Source organism: Crocuta crocuta, unplaced genomic scaffold, assembly GCF_008692635.1.
Source record: "Crocuta crocuta isolate KB4526 unplaced genomic scaffold, BGI_CrCroc_1.0 scaffold216, whole genome shotgun sequence".
Lineage (NCBI taxonomy): Eukaryota > Metazoa > Chordata > Mammalia > Carnivora > Hyaenidae > Crocuta > Crocuta crocuta.
In genome coordinates this window covers 6,268,260-6,282,942 of record NW_027531504.1, presented here as the reverse complement: position 1 = coordinate 6,282,942, position 14,683 = coordinate 6,268,260, and the positions used below count along the sequence as shown (strand labels likewise).

Below are 14,683 nucleotides of genomic sequence, written 5' to 3'. Positions count from 1 at the left end.
ACACAGGGAGAGAGAAAAGTTAAGGATGTGAAAAACATGCATATCTTAGGGTTTCTTCTCTAAATATATTTGGGGTAAGAAAAGAAGTATCTTCTAACAGATGCACAGACCTTCATTCCAGCCAACGAGAGCATGTTGTTCAGTTTATACATCCCAGACTGCACCGGTGTTGTATACAACAGGGCGTCATTAAACTGAAAGTAGAAATATTTCATAGGGTGAAGTAAAGAAACACATTTCAGCTACAAAGACATTAGTAAGACACTGAAGTTAAAAAAAAATACTACTTTTTAATTAAAAGTTTTTTGAATAAAACACTTAAGCATGCTTATATAAACTACAACCACCCAGAATGCTTTATTAGAATTATTATTAAAAAGACAATTTCGGGACACCTCGGTAGCTTAGTAGGTTAAGCATCTGACTTTGGCTCAGGTCATGATCTCACGGTTCATGAGTTTGAGCCCGGCATTGGACTGTCTGTGGTCAGCACAGAGCCCACTTCGGATATTCTCTGCCCCTCCCCTGCTTGCTCTCTTTCTCTCAAAAATAAACAAACATTAAAAAAAGAAAAATGGTGGGGCGCCTGTGTGGCTCAGTCGGTTGAGTGTTCAATTTCGACTCAGGTCACAATCTTGCGGTCCATGGGTTCGAGCCCCCACTCTGGGCTGTGCTGCTGACAGCTTGGAGCCTGGAGCCTGATTCGGATTCTCTCTCTCTCTCTGCCTCCCCTACTTACACTCTGTCTCTCCCTCAAAAATAAACAATAAACATTAAAAAAAAATTTAAAAACTAAAAAAAAAGAAAAAAGGGATTTTCTTTAAAATGTGCTTTCCTTTCCAAGTTCTGTAACAGACACAGTATTTTCTGAATCCTAAATCCCACTAAAGTATTACAATCTGCTTAAATAATTGATTGAATCCACGTTAGAAATGACATAAACTAAATTCAAAAAGGAAATAATTTTTGGTTATGCATGCATCATAAAAGACTTTATTTCCTACAGTTGAAATGCAAAAAAGCAAGACAGAGATCCCACTGAGGCGATACGAATGTGTTAAGCTTATCTGTTATGTACAAATGTCTCCTTCCATTAGGCGATTATCCCTTTCTCTGGCTCATCAGAAACACACATGGCCACTTACTAGGAAAAACACTCGGGGCTGCATGACTTTCCGAGACAGCTTCATCAGAGTTCCTTCTTTCAGAAAAACCTGATTCATCCAAACAAATACCCATTTAGTCCCATCATCATAATTCAACTATGATAAATATATAATTTGTTTTTCAACTTTCTTTCCCCAGAATTTTTTTTAGGAGAGTGGGGCTGGGTGGACACAGTTCCCATGTCACTTTCTACAGTCATGGTTTCTTTTTAAGCCCTTTAAGGAATTGGACAAGCTAGCAGAGTTTCATAAATCCAGTATTGGTCCCAGGGGTACTATGTGGTCTGAAATGTAACTGACTGAGCGTGTACTTGATCCTGAGGTATAGCCAACACCCTGACAACTGCACTTTGTAATTTTCCTGGATTCATTTCCTATGCCACTTTTGTGCTCTATGAGGAGCATCAAAACACCAATTTTCTCCCTCCCCTCTTATATTAAAGATTTTAAATGAAATTGTCTTTAAAGCAGTGTGAGGTCAGTTAGTATTACACAATAAAATGATCCTATTTAATCAGATACTCTGTGGGGTTCCTTGCCATTCTCCTAATTGAATTGGACTTCTTGTCACAGTGACTTAAATCATGAATGTTTTGAATGGACAGAATGAACTTGGTTGATCCAGATTGAGTCAGTGAAGAGTAACAACAACAAATAACCTATTTTCATAACTGAAATGAAAAATAGCTACAAACAGTGTCTAAATACATTGTATTGTTTGCAAAAGGCAGTCTAAAAACACTTACCCGTCCAGGCTGCACTATTTCATGGTGTCCATTTAAGCTGTACTGAATCTGCATAAGTTTTTGAAAGTTGTCCTACAGAAAAAGAATATATAGCATATGAAGGCCTGGGCTTTCAATAGAATACCAGCCACTGAAATCAAAATACTTACTCCTTGCTTCATGGTGTCGTTGGCATGGTTAGCTACCTCAATAACAACAGCAAGGGCATCTAAAATGTGTAGGAACAGAAGGGACATCAGGTTATTCCAATGAACGGCAACATTAAGCAATTCCAGATGTCAAGATGGCAAGTTTATAGCAGCAACCACTGGAGAAGCTTGGATCTGATAAGGGCAATACTGAGGAAAAACAGTACTCATGAAAAAAATGAGCCCAAGACTCTAAGGAGACATTATAGGCCATGTGTATCAATAGTATAAATGTCAGGGTTGCTTTGTGTTGAGATCTGATTACCCTACTGAAGTTTACAAGGATGAGGAAAGGATTTCACCAGGAAGTTAAAGACCATTCCAGTATAAACTGCCATGGGAGAGAAGTACTGTGGGACAGGGGACAGGAAACCAGAACTATGAAAAGTGACGATTTAAGGGGGTCAGGGCTTAACTGCCTTCTCTTAGTCTGATCCCAAGGGGAAAGAAATACCACACAGAAGCATGCTAAGCTTTAGGAAATTACATGCACTATTTTGTGAGCTGAGTAATTTAGTTTAATCTGTGTTTATTCTTATTAACTCCTTGCCTTTAGCAAAGTGTTTTTGAATGCTCTAGTCTTGTCATCTTTATAACTAGACATAAAGGGGAAAGTCTGCACTGTGTCTCCTTTTGGGCTATGGTTGTTCTTAAGACAGTAATGCTTCCCTATAGACATCCGAACCTATGTAAAGACAATTTTTGGTTGTCACAGTGACTGGGAAGATCCACAGGCCTTTAGTGGGTAAGAGCCAAGGATGTTAAGTGTCTTGTGATACTAATTAGAAGTTCATATAAAGAAGGTTATCTGAAATGACAGTAACACTCCCATGGAGAAAAACTGGTAGAGTATTAGAGAGGAAGTATGTCCCCCTGAGGCTGGTATGGCAGTGGCAGTAATCATCAACGAAAGGACTATAAAAAAAAAAAAGAAAAAAAGAAAAAATTAATTTTATGGAAAGAGGTTGAGGTGTTTTGGTCCAGTTACTATAACCTACCAAGAGATTTTCTTTCTAGTATTAGCCTTAGAGGGTTCTACATTCTTTAAACATGTATTATTATCACCATTATCAAAGAAAAGCAGTATAGATACCCCAAGCATTTATCAGAATTTACTGCATGTGACACTCAGCACAGCAGATATCCAAGAGGCAAATCCTGGACACATTCCCTTCCTTCTGGCCCATGTACACTCCCAGTGGGGAGGAAGAAAAGCTTTAGAATTTAATGAGTGGACACAATGATAAAGCAGCTGCTATTTGGTCATCAGGCCTCCAAGCTCTACCTTCTCCTATCCATTCTGCAGTTCTACTTTCCCCATGTCATCCCTTTAGGGATCCCTTTAACTCTTCTGTCTGCCTTCCAAAGGCATATTTATCTCATTTTCTCTCACCCTTGGGCAATCTCATCTACAACTGTTCACCATTTTACTGCCATGCTTCTGGCCACACAGTGCACTTCACCATTCATTGCTTCTTTGAACTTATGTCTTTGCTAAAGGGTGTAACTTCCTTTAAGCAAACTCCTTCATCCCTGGTGCTATATTTGTTTTATCTGGAAAATGAAGCTAATAACTCACTTTCCTTGAAGGCAGAAGCCCTGGGAGAGATGTCTTGAGGCCCAAGTCACTAAGATGAGGCTAAAATGTTCATCTTCATAAGCCAGACTCTGGTCTGCAATGCCCACTCTTCCTCTTGCCCACCCTTCAACTCATCGCCAGCCCCCCTTCTTTCTAAGCAAAGCACTGCCTCTTCAATCTTGCACTTTCCCCCTCTTTGAAATGATTCTGCACTGCTTAGTGCATCCTCACTTTAAAGCTATCTGATTTGTTCTTTATCTGATGGGTATTACAGACTTTTCTCTTCAGCTAGATTACATGTTCACCTAAGACAAGCACACCATATACCTCACTCCAAGCTTTGCCTTAAAAAAAAGCACCTTGAAAAGCAAAACAATTGCAAAGAGAAGATGTTAGAGAAGAAGTAAAATGATTAAGAGAATAAGAATCTCTACAAAATGGGCTAAAAACCTGTTCAGCTTATTCATAAAATTAATGGAGTGTGAACATGGATTTCAGATTAGAGCCAGGGATGTAACTATGGCATTTGAAACAGGTACTTTGGGGATAAATAGAAAGAAACACGAGTATCCTAAACAGAATTAATCCTCTGTGTGTGTGTGTGTTTGTGTCTGTCTGTGTAGGTGTAAGAGAGAAACACACATACACACAGTTGATAAATCTGTGAATATCAATGAGTCCCTTGTATTGTAATAGAAGTTTTCCTTTTAAGCACTACTAGGGGTGAGGGATAGAAGGGTGATAAGGCAATTGCCCATCAACAGTTCCAGAATATGCTATTTTAGAACTCATCCCTGATTTGTGTAGTTGATTACTTCATAAACTCATGATTTTAAAGCTTGAGAGGAACTTGCAGATCAACTGGTTCAATCTTGGCTTTTCAAAGGAATGGACATCTAGAGAAGGTGAATTTTCCACTGGCACAGAGGGACTGAGCAAAGAAGGAATCTTCCTTACTCCAGACCATGCTGGGTCCTCTCTCAGGAGACCAGCTTCTGGAGTAAGCTATACTATAAGGTCTTCTGTAGCATATAACACCACAAAAGTTATTTACCTTGAGTATCTCTAAAATCTCCAGAGTCCTCTAGAAGATTTTTCAAATAATCTAGAAAAGAAAAAGGATTATAATATTTAGCAAAATATAGCAAAATAAAGCACTAAGGAAAAAAACAATTCATCTTGCTTATTCAATACTTCAGTTTTGTTGATTAATATATGTGCTAGTTCAATATGTGCTTTCTAAAAATGTGAAAGAATAAAGCCCAATATGCATTTGAAATCAGGACACAGGGGTCACATTGGTCATTTTCTTTTCTTTTTTCAATGTTTATTTTATTTTGAGAAAGAGAGAGAGTGAGAGAGCGAGCAGAGGAGGTACAGAAGGAGGGGGGGGAGAAAATCCCAAGCAGGCTCTGTGCATGGGGCTCGATCTCATGACCGTTTGACCATGACCAGAGCTGAAACTAAGAGTCAGACGCTTAACTGACTGAACTACCCAGGCACTCCCACACCCATCATTTTCAAGATGAGGTATCAGGTTACTTAACAGAATTTCACTGAACTTACCACCTCTTTGTGGCAGAGCTAAGACTAGAATCCAGGTTTCCTGATGCCCAGTTCAGTGCTTTCACTCCAATACACGTGAAATGCCCTAATCTCAAATCAGCTGTGTGTCCAGCACAAAATTCTAAGCATTAATAGACTGAATACTTAAGGGATTTGTACAATGGCAGAGAACATCAGAGGAATCCACTACATACATGTAGAGCAGTGGTTCTCAAATGGGGGTGAATTTGCTTGCCAGGGGACATTTGGAAATATCTGGAGACATTTCTGACTGTCACAACTGGGCAAAGGGGGTTCCACTGGCATCTAGTGGCTAGAGACCAGGGATACTAAATATCCTACAAATGCACAGGATAGCCTCACAACAAAGAATTATCTAAGCCAAAATGTCAATAGTGTTGTAGCTGAGAAACTCTGGTCTAGATGAAGATGGTCTTTAAATAAGCTATGTGGGTATAGAGTAGTTCTTATTTAAAAAAAAAATTTTTTTTAATGTTTTATTTATTTCTGAGAGAGAGAGAGAGACGGCATGAGCAGGGGAGGGTCAGAGAGAGAGGGAGACACAGAATCTGAAACAGGCTCCAGGCTCTGAGCTGGCTGTCAGCACAGAGCCCGATGTGGGGCTCGAACTCACAAACCGAGGGATCATGACCTGAGCCGAAGTCGGACGCTTAACCGACTGAGCCACCCAGGCGTCCCACATATAGAGTAGTTCTTGTAATACAGAAAAAAAAATAAGGTAATAGGTTATATTTTATAAGTCTTTAACACTAAGGGATGTCATGGGATTTTAAGGCACTTCATTCTCTGTTGAGAAATGTTAGATGACTTCAATTACCTCTCAAAACAAATTCTTTTAAAAACCAACACCCCCACATACATACAACACCTTCCCTCTGGCACAAAACAAATTCTGTTCCCTGGAATTTAAGTTCACCACACTACATGATCCCTATGGACTTTTCTGAATTTCTGTCTTGCTACTGCCTAACACAGGCACTTTGTTCTTACCAAAGTCTGATTCTGCACGATACTTGAATATGTCCCATGTGGTCCCTGGCTCCACACTTTTTGTCTCTAATGTTCCCTTCTACTGAATCCTTTTCTGTCTCTGCACATAAAAATCCTACTCCCATTCTTCAAGGTTCATCTCAAACTCCTACTCTCTTACCAACTTTTCACGTGAAAGAAATATTCTCTCCCTTCGAATAATATATTACACAGTACTTACTTTATGCCTTCTATCATTTTCTCATTAGACTCAAAGCTTCTTGTAGGCAGGACCCGTATCTTATTCATCTTTCTATCCCTCATAGTACATAGCCCAGGCCTTTGAATATCAGAGATAAGAAATGTTTGATGAAGAAAAATATAAATAATTTTTTTAGACAGGATTATGTTTAGGAAAAAGGCTGTAAAGGCTGAAACATATGTTTCAACTCCTAACGCCAGTGGGAACTGAGAAAAATAAAAAGAGGGGCGCCTGGGTGGCTTAGTCAGTTAAGCTTCCGACTTTCGCTTGGGTCATGATCTCGCATTCGTGGGTTCGAGCCCCGTGTCAGGCTCTGTGCTGACTGCCAGCTCAGAGCCTGGAGCCTGTTTCAGAGTCTGTGATTCCCTCTCTCTCTGACCCTCCCCTGCTCACGCTGTCTCTCTCTCTCTCCTAGAAATAAATAAAAACATTAAAAAAATTAAAAAGAAAAAGAAAAAGAAAAAGAAAAAGAAGGAAGGCATATTAAGAGACTGAATGCATTTTTATCAGAATCAATCTCCATTCAGCAACTTTATAGAACAGGTTAATTTCATCTCATGGATTTATGAAGTCATGTTTAAAGACACAAAGAGAAACCTGGATGTTAGTTTCAGCTTTTTTAATTTAATAGGTGACACAAATGCACACACCCAACTGCTGAAACTCTGTACATCTTTGAGACAGTGACCCAAGAACTTGCATGAGTTTAAACATGCACACTATAAATATCCAGCACTGGCAAAAAGCCATGGTGAGATACTGTGTATGATGATATTAAGCTTCCATGTATATCCCTAGCAATTTAGCTCTTAAAGTAATCTGAACACACAAGTTGGCGAGTATGCTACCAATCAAATAGATTTAAAAACCTGCAGAATTACTTATTACACATTTTACTTAGCCTCAACTAGAGGTGAAAAAATTAACTTAATCTTACTCTGACCCCACTCAGGATACATTCCATTTATAAAGCTGTGTTCAGTGGGCCCAAATATTTAACTTTCCTATGAGTAACAAGGCTGGGGAGAAAAACCCAACTCTTCTTACATGTTTTCAAAACTTAGGCTGTTGCATTAATCAAAAGTGATGTTCCTTAAAGCCTCTAGTTAGCAGAAGAGTGAGGAAAAGCAGATTTATCTAAATATCAGACTCATTGCAAGTTCCTACTTTGCCTTCAATTTTTGTTCTTTAATACAAAAGTATACCCAAATGAATGGAGACATTTCTTTAAACCAAGAGGGCTCACGAGATGTCCGTATGAGGAAATCCTGACCTCAGAATCACGGGGCTGAGCTTGATAAGTTTGTGTTGTATTTTCTTTCCCTGAACTCAAGCTCAGCTGCTACCGGCCAACCTGAACTTCAGGCACAGAGTGGAAATACACAAACTTCAGGCACAGAGTGGAAATACAGCAGAAAACCCACCACTTGGATGCTGCAAAATCATGCTTTTAACCAAAGATGGAATGGAGTTAGGTTTACTTTCCTGGCCAACTTAAAAACAACAACAACAACAACAAAAAAAACCACCTTAAATTTCAACTTTCAAAATCCAATTTTCCTAAATTGAATTTTATAAATTCAACTTTCCAAAGAATCCATCCATCCATCCATCTATATTTTCAGGGCACCTTGTTGCAATACATCATCTTGACAACTTTTTTACTTTTCAAAGACCAGACCATGAATCCCCTTGGTTAAGAACCACCCAGTACTTTAACTGCAGAATGAGAAGAATGTGGCTGATCTGCCTGAGTCAGACGGGAGGAGCACTGAAACCACGAGCTGCCCCAGTGACTGTTATAACCCAGGTGAAACCCCGAAACAGACCAGACAGACACACTTGTGTGAGTCACAGGGAATTCTTACTACGCACCATTTAGAACCTAGTATCCTGCATGAGCTTCATTAGAAACAATGAGAACAGAGTAGTCATTTCAATTTGCCATGTTACACTTACAGTATTCCTTGATTTTTCCTACTCTTGCCAAACCAAACTAGGCACTCAAAAAAATTTCTCTGATAAAAATGCCTCAATTGCTGCTAAGGTTATTTATAACAAAGAAAACAAAGTTGGTGCAGTGTGCGTGGGCACCACAAAATATACTTTATGGCCACCAGGTGGCAATGTTGATTAATAAAAGTTAATTAACTCCTATTATCACCCATTAGAAGCACAAAATTAGCCAAAACCTAGCATGTGCTTCAAGAGATATACAAGGTAACTTTGTTTTCACATATGAGGCCCAGAGTGAAAGGATTACGATACAATAAATACTGTATGTAGTGAGAGGTCTAAGTTTTCTGTACATATGGGCTCCTAGTAAGCCTTATCACCCCCTGATTACCTAATCAAAAAATACTCAACTTAAAGCAGAAAATTGTTCAGAAGTATACTTAACCTTTCTTAAAAGTGAGTCATCTGTGGGGTTGGGATTCTGGAACATTTTAATTCAACAACACCCAGCTGGATTCCTGGACTGTGCTGAGAAACGGTTGGTGGCAAAGCACAGAGGAAATGAACATACAAGGATAGTGACATTCCAAAGTCAATTTGTTTGAACTTGAGGACATGTCTTACTTTGTAATACCCTCATTTCTTCTTTCCTCCTTAAATATGTAATGAGATCAGTGACACACCCAGAATTATGGGATCCAGAGAAGAATAAGTCTAGTCTATAAGCTTCTTTGCCAAAGTTTCAGATTTTATTTTTTTTTACATTTTTTTTTAATATTTTTATTTATTTCTAGGAGAGAGAGACAGCGTGAGCAGGGGAGGGTCAGAGAGAGAGAGGGAGACACAGACTCCGAAACAGGCTCCAGGCTCCGAGCTGGCAGTCAGCACAGAGCCCGACGCGGGGCTCGAACCCACGAACCGCGAGATCATGACCTAAGCGAAAGTCGGACGCTTAACCGACTAAGCCACCCAGGCGCCCCTTTTTTTACATTTTTAAAAAATGTTTGTATTTATTTCTGAGAGAGAGAGACAGCGTGAGCAGGGGAGGGTCAGAGAGAGACTGTGACACAGAATCTGAAACAGGCTCCAGGCTCTGAGCTGTCAGCACAGAGCCCGACGCAGGGCTCGAACCCATGAACCATGAGATCATGACCTGAGCTGAAGTCGGACGCTTAATCGACTGAGCCACCCAGGTGTCCCAAAAGTTTCAGATTTTAAAAGCAACCAGAAATTATCCCGATTTCTGAGACAAAGGAATTATTTTAAATACCAAAAGTAAAGGTCAAGTGTTAAGTTGCAAGACATGCTGCTGCCATCTTCGAGGCAGCTTGGTGAAGTGGTCAAGTATCCTCACTGGCAGTGAGAGGACAGACTCTTCATCATCCAGCTATGTCTGGCCAAGGCCTGTGACTTTGGCCATGCCCTGTAGCATTTATCCTCACACATAAAATAAGTAGGGTGGACCAGACTGGAAAACTGTAATGATTATCATTCTGATGTATTATGAAGCACATTTAAAAAAATATTTTAAAATGCATGATAGGAAATTTGGAAAATTAAACAATGGAGAAAACTCAAACCATGCACATCTCTGCAATAACTATTATAGGGGCACCTGGTTGGCTCAGTCGGTTAAGTGCCCAACTTCAGCTCAGGTCATGATCTTGCAGTTTGTGAGTTTGAGCCCCGCATGGGGCTCTGAACTAACAGTGTAGAGCCTACTTGGGATTTTCTCTCCCTCTTTGCCTCTGTCCTGCTTGCTCTCTCTCTCAAAAGAAAATAAAAATAAACTTAAAGTAACTATTATGATTTTAAAATATTTCCTTCTGCTTGATTTTAATTTTAATAATATATAGGATTTTATAGCCCATTTAAAGTCTCCTAGCCCACATATTTTTTTCCCATTAAAAATAGCTGACTACCATCCCATGAGAGGGATGTTATTCAGTACTTAGGTACTAAAGGTCATTTTGAAATTATCTTGTTTTGGCTATTCTAAATAGTATGGTCATATATTCTAATTTGCCCATAATGACTCTGCTGTATACTTGTTGCACATGTCTAATTATAAATAGTGCCCTTTTGCTCTTTGAATAATTATCTAATCATTTTAATTGTAAGTAACACTGATCAGTATCTTCATATATTTGTCTTTTTACATACTTGAGATTATTTCTTGATCAGTGAGAATGAAGTTTTTTTTAAAGTACCTGATATATATATCATGAGAAACCTTCCTTAAAGGAATATACCAACTTAAAATATCATTATAAATAGATGAAGAGTATCAAATTCACTAAATGATCCAGTTATGTGTATTGTAGTTTTTTTATTTCTGATATAGTAGGGGGAACTGAAAACTTGTTTTAATTAATACTTAGGACTCAGAGGATGTTAGATATGCCACTGTGTATTTATTATGCATTTTCTGGGTGAATTATTCCTACGTTTAGTCCAGATACCCAAGGGAATTTTAATATTCTTAGTGAAAAAGCAATTTCTTTCATATTTGCTAATATATTTTCTGATGTATTGTTTATCTTTTAATTTTGAATGCGTTTTAAACTTATAATGCTTTTATTATTTAGAATAGCAGAAAAGTATCAGTATTTTCCTTTATACTTTCTTTATTTTTCTGGGCTTAGAAAACCATCTCTCCTCATCTCTCCTCTTTTCCCTATCCTTAGAGTCTTAATAACCCATTTTATTTTTCCCCTTTTTTTCCTATGGCTTACTGCTTTATATTTAGTTTTTATTTAAATTAAGGTTGTTTTTTTTTTTAAAAACAGTTTTACATTCACAGTAAAGCTGAGGGAAGGAACAGAGATTTTCCATACACTCCCACTCCCACACTTGCACAGTCTCTCCCATTATCAACATCCCCCACCAGAGTGGTACCTTTACAACTGATAAAGCTGTATTGAAACATCATTATTACCCAGTCCATAGTTCACTCTTGGTGTTGTATATTCTATGGATTTAGACAAACATAAAATGACATGCATCCCTGATGATGGTAATGTACAAAGTATTTTCATTGGCCTAAAAATCCTCTCTCTTCTGCCTATGTATATTTCATTTTTATTTTAGTGTATCCTCTGATGTAAGAATCTTAATTTATCTTTTCTTCAAAAAATTTTTTAATGTTTATTTATTCTGAGAGAGAGAGAGACAGGGAGAGAAGGAGACACAGAATCTGAAGCAGGCTCCAGGCTGCTCCAGGCTAAGTTGTCAGCACAGCGCCTGACGTGGGGCTCGAACTCATAAACCATGAGATCATGATCTGAGCCAAAGTAGGACGCTTAACTGACTGAGCCACACAGGTGTCCCATTAATTTTTCCTTTTTTCTTCCGTCTTACACTTATTTTGCCACACATTACATTCTTAAAAACAGGCTCATTTTAAAGTTACCTCCCTATACTATTAATAGAATACCATTTTTCAAATGTTTATTATTTTGAGAGAGCATGCACATGCATGAGCACATGCAGGAAAGGGACAGACAGAGAGGGAGAGCGAGAATCCCAAGCAGGCTCTGCATTATCAGATCTCATGGACCAGGAGATTATGACCTGAGCTGAAACCAAGAATCAGATGCTTAACCAACTGAGCCACCCAGGGTGCCTCAATACTTATTATTTTTCAACCAATAGGTCTTTCTTTTACATATATATAACTTATTGTCAAGTCAGCTAACATACAATGTATACAGTGTACTTTTGACTTCGGGAGTAGATTCCCATGATTCATCACTTACATACAACACCCAGTGCTCATCCCAACAAATGCCCTCCTCAATGTCCATCAGCCATTTTCCTCTTCTCCCTCCCACACCCCCTCCCATCAGCTCTCTGTTTATTGTCTGTATTTAAGAGTCTCTTATGATTTGCCTCCCTCTCTGTTTGTAACTATATATATTCTTTTCCCTTACCTTCCCCCAGGTCCTTCTATTAAGTTTCTCAAATTCCACATGAGTGAAAACATAGATATCAGTCTTTTCTCTGACTGATTTATTTCACTTAGTATAATACCCTCCAGTTCCATCCATGTTGTTGCAAATGGCAAGATTTCATTTTTTTTTATTGCTGTGTAATATTCCATTGTGTGTATAGGTTTGTGTGTATTTATATTGATTGTATAGTAATTATATATTGCATATGGTAATATATACTATAAATACTTTATAATTTATAGTTATATTATAGTAATTTTATATTGTATAGAGTAATATACATATACATATATTTTTTTCTTTATCCATTCATCAGTTGATGGCCAGTTTAGCTCTTTGAATAAATTCCTAGTAGTGCTATTGATAGGTTATAAGGTAATTCTATTTTTAATTTTTTTGATGAAGCTCCACACTATTTTCCAGAGTGGTCACACCAGTTTGCATTCTCACCAACAGTGCAAGAGGGTTTCCTTTCTCCACATCCTCACCAGCATCTGTTGTTGCCTGAGTTGTTAATTTTAGCCACAATGACCAGTGTGAGGTGGTATCTCAATGTGGTTTTGATTTGTATTTCCCTGATGAGTGATGTTGAGCATCTTTTCATGTGTCTGTTGGCCATCTGGGTGTCTTCTTTGGAAAAGTGTCTATTCATGTCTTCTGCCCATTTCTTCCCTGGGTTATTTGTTTTTTGGGTGTTGTATACTAACACTTTATCTGATATGTCATTTGCAAATATCTTCTCCCATTCTGTTGGTTGCCTTTTGGTTTTGTTGAATGTTTCCTTTGCTGTGCAGAAGCTTTTTATCTTGATGATACCCCAATAGTTCATTTTTGCTTTTATTTCCCTTGCCTTTGGAGACATGTCAAGTAAGAAGATGCTGTGGCTGAGGTCAAAGAGGTTGTTGCCTGTTTTTCCTCTAGGATTTTGATGGTTTCCTGTCTCATACTTAGGTCTTTCATCCATTTTGAATTTATTTTTGTGTGTGGTGTAAGAAGGTGGTCCAGTTTCATTATTTTGCATGTTGCTGTCCAGTTCTTCCAGCACCCATTTGCTGAAGAGACTCTCTTTTTTCCATTGGATAGTCTTTCCTGCTTTGTCAAAGATTAGTTGGCCAATTCTGGGTTCTCTATACTATTCTGTTGGTCTATGTGTCTGTTTTTGTGCCAATACCATACTGTCTTGATGATTACAGATTTGTAACTGAAGAGTAACTGTAACTGTAAGCATATGCTTACAGAAGCATATGCCTCTGTAACTTTTATTTTTTTCAACATTTATTTATTTTTGAGAGACAGAGAAAGACAGAACACGAGCAGGGGAGGGGCAAAGAGAGAGGGAGACACAGAATCTGAAGCAGGCTCCAGGCTCTGAGCTGTCAGCACAGAGCCTGACACAGGGTTCAAACCCAGGAACCATAAGATCATAACCTGAGCCGAAGTCAGATGTTTAACCGAGTGACCCAGGCACCCCTATTCTGTAACTTTTAAAAAATTATTCTAAGAGGTCCATAGGCCTCACTAGATTAGCAGAAGAATCTAGGCACAAAAAAGGTTAAGAACCTCTGTTCTATAGAGAAAGTGAGATTACATTTAAAAGCTATAATTTGGGGACACTTGGGTGGCTCAGTCAGTTGAGCATCCAACTCTTGGTTTTGGCTCAGGTCATGGGTCTCACAGTTCATGGATTTGAGCCCTGTGTCGGGCGCAGTGCTGACAGTGTGGAGCCTGCTTGGGATTCTCTCTCTCTCTGTGCCCCCCTCCCCTGCTTGCTCTCTCTTTCAAAATAAATAAATAAGCTTAAAATTTTTTTTTAAAAAAAGCTATAATAGGACAGGCAGATATAATGTGCTTATACCCTAAAGTCTTTCCATAGTACTATATATTTATTTCCATAGTACTTAAATATTTCATGGATATAATTTATCAAATACCATCTCTCAAAGTACCTTGTTCACAACTATAATTAAAAAATTAATTGCAACAAGGTGAAGACTGAGCTAATAATAACAGGAATTCTGAATATTATCACTGCCTTACATCAGGGTCTTTGGGTTCTTCAGAAACTAACTTCCTTGGCTAGTGACTGGAACAGCCCCACCTTTCATCACGTTCTACCCTAGAGAGTGTGTTAGAATGACTTTTGAGGGAGACAATTAGCTCTGGGTTATAAGACAAATATTTGCTAAGCAGAAGTTTCATTTTTCAGTAAGGATTTTTTAAAAGTCGTGCATTCATATGATTGTGATCTTTTCTCGAATCTGCTTATTAGTCTGTTCA

The 14,683-nt window shown here is 38.4% G+C and overlaps 1 protein-coding gene across 2 annotated transcripts in view; it reads right to left on the bottom strand.

The window, feature by feature from the left end:
- The window catches only part of FGD6 (FYVE, RhoGEF and PH domain containing 6), a 110,112-nt gene that overhangs the window by 21,032 nt on the left and 74,397 nt on the right, over window positions 1–14,683 (bottom strand). For both annotated transcript variants that reach the window (XM_077772162.1, XM_077772163.1), the window contains exons 9-13: window positions 4,734–4,784; window positions 2,062–2,120; window positions 1,913–1,984; window positions 1,146–1,214; window positions 111–194 (exon numbers count right to left, since the gene is read on the bottom strand). In XM_077772162.1, coding sequence (XP_077628288.1) covers window positions 111–194; window positions 1,146–1,214; window positions 1,913–1,984; window positions 2,062–2,120; window positions 4,734–4,784 — 335 coding nt within the window. The remainder of the gene's footprint in view (window positions 1–110; window positions 195–1,145; window positions 1,215–1,912; window positions 1,985–2,061; window positions 2,121–4,733; window positions 4,785–14,683) is intronic.